Raw genomic sequence first — 3011 nt, 5'->3', positions numbered from 1 at the left:
TGAACTTAATTCCATAGGGTATCATACACAATTAAGCTAAAGGTCACAACTATATCACAATTCTTCTGTGTCATACTCGAGAGAGAGAGAGAGAGAGAGAGAGAGAGAGAGATAAGAGAGAGACTTCATAAGATTTTAAGATTAACTCAAATAGACAACAAACAATCAAATGTTTCTAAGTGATGGAGGTAGACCGAAAAAGGGAAAATGAACGCGTGCATGGTTGGTCGTCATAGCCTGAGAGACAAGTCGATGTCATCCGCGATCCCTCCTTTGCCGTCGAATCCACTATCACCTCCTCGCCACTGCGTCACGGTGGCTGCGCGCTCCTCCTTCCTCTCAACCCGGCCTTCCAAACTGGTGGAGCCGTGCCGAGGCGCCGCCACGTTGATCTGGGAGGCCCGAGTCCGTGCGATCAAGCTCAGCTCCCGATTACGCTTGGCCAGGCTCCGCTCCAGCTTGTGCGCATTCTGGTGGCCTCCCAGCGCCTGCGAGCTGACGAACTTCTTGTGACAATAGATGCAAGTGAAGACTCGCGCTGGCTCCGGTGGCATCAGCAGCACGAGCCCCAGTTCCAGCTTCACATCGTCATCCTCCTCCTTGTGGTCAAATTCCATGGCAGACAACCGAAGAGGCCGAGAATGAGGGGTATGTGGGGAGGGCTGGGGACATAAGATAATGGAATATAAAGGTGGTGGATGAGGAACAAGTTACGAATGGGAAGATGAGAGAAAGGGGTAGGTGATGAAGGAGATTGGAAGGCTTGTCGCCTAGACTTATGGTAGGGCTTGAACAGCACAGGTAAGGATAAGATGACACATTACTTCAGTTTCTTGGTTTCTTTCAACTAAAGGTGCCTAAAACTTCACTTCTTTTCAGTGTCCAAAAGGAATTCTTTTACTCATTCTACAGTTTGTGAGAGGCGACATCTTTTACTCTTGTGAATCAGTAAATGAATCTACAGCACAAATGATTTCTCAACAATGCACTACACTACTTTACCTAACAAGTCAGATCGCAATTATTTAGTGGTTTTTATGGCTTTTTTCTCCACACACAAAGAAAAAACATTTTCTTTTGGATTTCTTTTTCACTTGATATCATCCTATTTTGATTTCATCTTATAATAATAGCAAAAGAGATGCACAAAGGAGGAGGCATTGAGTGTGAGGAGAATAAATGAAAGAAAAAGCTTTCTGCGTGACTTCATATTATTTGTACAGCTTCTTGTATCTCCTTATACTACTCATCTAAATTTGAAAATGAAGTTAATAATACTTGATGAACTAAGTGTCAATCTTCTTGCTTAAAAAGATTATTCTGATGTTTGCAAGCGTCGTAGGAACTTTTAAATTGATGGAATTAATAGAAACATAAAAATAAGATGTACATATGTTTTCACCGGATAGATTTCATATTTACTTTTTTCAATATCAAATAATAGAATAATTTATGAGTAAAAAAATTATACTCCAAAATTTCAATGTTTACTTTTTTTTTTTTTTTTACAGATATTTTCATTTGTAAGCATGCACGACAAATCCACTTGCTAACGATGTCAGAGCAGCTATTGCTGACATTATTTGGAGACTAGTGACCATGACGCCATTAGACATTCATGCCACTTTCCAGAGTTAATCACCACAAGTGACCATGATGCCATTACTCCATCATTCTAGTTAGAAATTAGTAGCGACGAGTGAGTCAAACTAATCAGAATTAATATACATTAAATTAGACATCAATTCAATCTAAAAATTTAGTAATAATAAGTGAGATAAACTAATCTAAAATTACATATATTGAAAGAGACATTAACTCAAACCAATTACTTAAGATCATTTAACTATGGACTAAACTAAAATATATGTCATCTGATACTCTTGATATTTACCAATGTGGAACTATTGTTTTAGTCCTCTTTTTTAATATCACATTTACACATGAAAATTTTCTTTTTTTTAAAAAAAATATATATATACTAACTTGTCCATGTTAAATGACTACCCAACTGGTAAGCATATGTAGAAGAAAGCATTGTATGAGTTGAAGCAAGCACCACATGCTGGGTACAATAAAATTGATGGCTATTTCAATGCAACAGGTTTCATGAAAAAAGCAAGAGTTAATTTACTTTATACATTAAAATAGAAGAAGGTTCAGGGATAATCATTGTTGTTCTTTATGTTAATGATTTTGTATTTATAGGAAATAGTGCAAAAAATGATAGAAGGGTTCAAAAATGATTTGGTGAATAAATATGGAATGAGTGACATGGGATGCTAAGATACTTTCTTGGCATTGAGATTTATCAAAATAAAAATAATTTAATTATTTCTCAAAAAAATTATGTGGATAAGATTCTGAAGAAGTTTAATGTTGCAACACCAGTACTAGTTGGTGAAATGTTGAAGAAAGAAGATATAGGAAAGAAGATTGATGTTTCTTTTTGTAGAAGTTTGATTGGTAATTTATTATATCTCACAACTATAAGGCCAGATATTATGTTTGCCACAAGAATATTAACTATATTTATGAATACTTCTAGTCACATTCATTTTAGAGTTACAAAAAGAATTCTCATATATCTACAAGGTACTAAAGTATTTGAAATCAAATTTGACAAGCAAGAAGATTTGAAGCTAATTGAATTCTGTGATAGTGACTAGGGTGGATATACATATGATATAAAGAGTATAGCTAGTTATGTTTTTTCTTTTGGTATAGGTATATTTTCTTGGAGCTCAAAGAAGTAGCAATCAGTGGCACAATCACCTGCAGAAGCTGAGTATGTTTCAACATCTATGGCTACTTCTTAAGCAATTTGGCTAAGAAGAATTTTAGAAGAACTTAGAGAAAAGCAACTTGAAGGAACAAAGATCTTTTGTGATAACAAATCAGCAATAGCAATGGCAATGGCTAAGAACCCTATCTACCATAGTCCCACCAGACATATTGCACTCAAGCATCACTTCATCAGAGAAGCAATTGAAGAAGGTAAAATTTAAGTG

At 35.8% G+C, this 3011-nt stretch overlaps 1 protein-coding gene across 1 annotated transcript; it reads right to left on the bottom strand.

The window, feature by feature from the left end:
• Positions 1–230: 230 nt before the first annotated feature.
• Positions 231–617, bottom strand: LOC135649054 (zinc finger protein 2-like). The gene has a single exon (XM_065167152.1). The coding sequence runs from the start codon at positions 615–617 to the stop codon at positions 231–233; it is 387 nt and encodes a 128-aa protein (XP_065023224.1).
• Between the last annotated feature and the right edge of the window lie 2394 nt (positions 618–3011).

This window comes from Musa acuminata, chromosome BXJ3-9 (assembly GCF_036884655.1).
Source record: "Musa acuminata AAA Group cultivar baxijiao chromosome BXJ3-9, Cavendish_Baxijiao_AAA, whole genome shotgun sequence".
NCBI classification, from domain to species: domain Eukaryota; kingdom Viridiplantae; phylum Streptophyta; class Magnoliopsida; order Zingiberales; family Musaceae; genus Musa; species Musa acuminata.
The sequence above is the reverse complement of the archived record's forward strand: the minus strand, read 5'-3'. Positions and strand labels throughout refer to the sequence as shown.

Excerpts from the sequence above, each read along its gene's own strand:
- LOC135649054 (XM_065167152.1), bottom strand. The coding sequence starts at position 617 with ATGGAATTTGACCACAAGGAGGAGGATGACGATGTGAAGCTGGAACTG.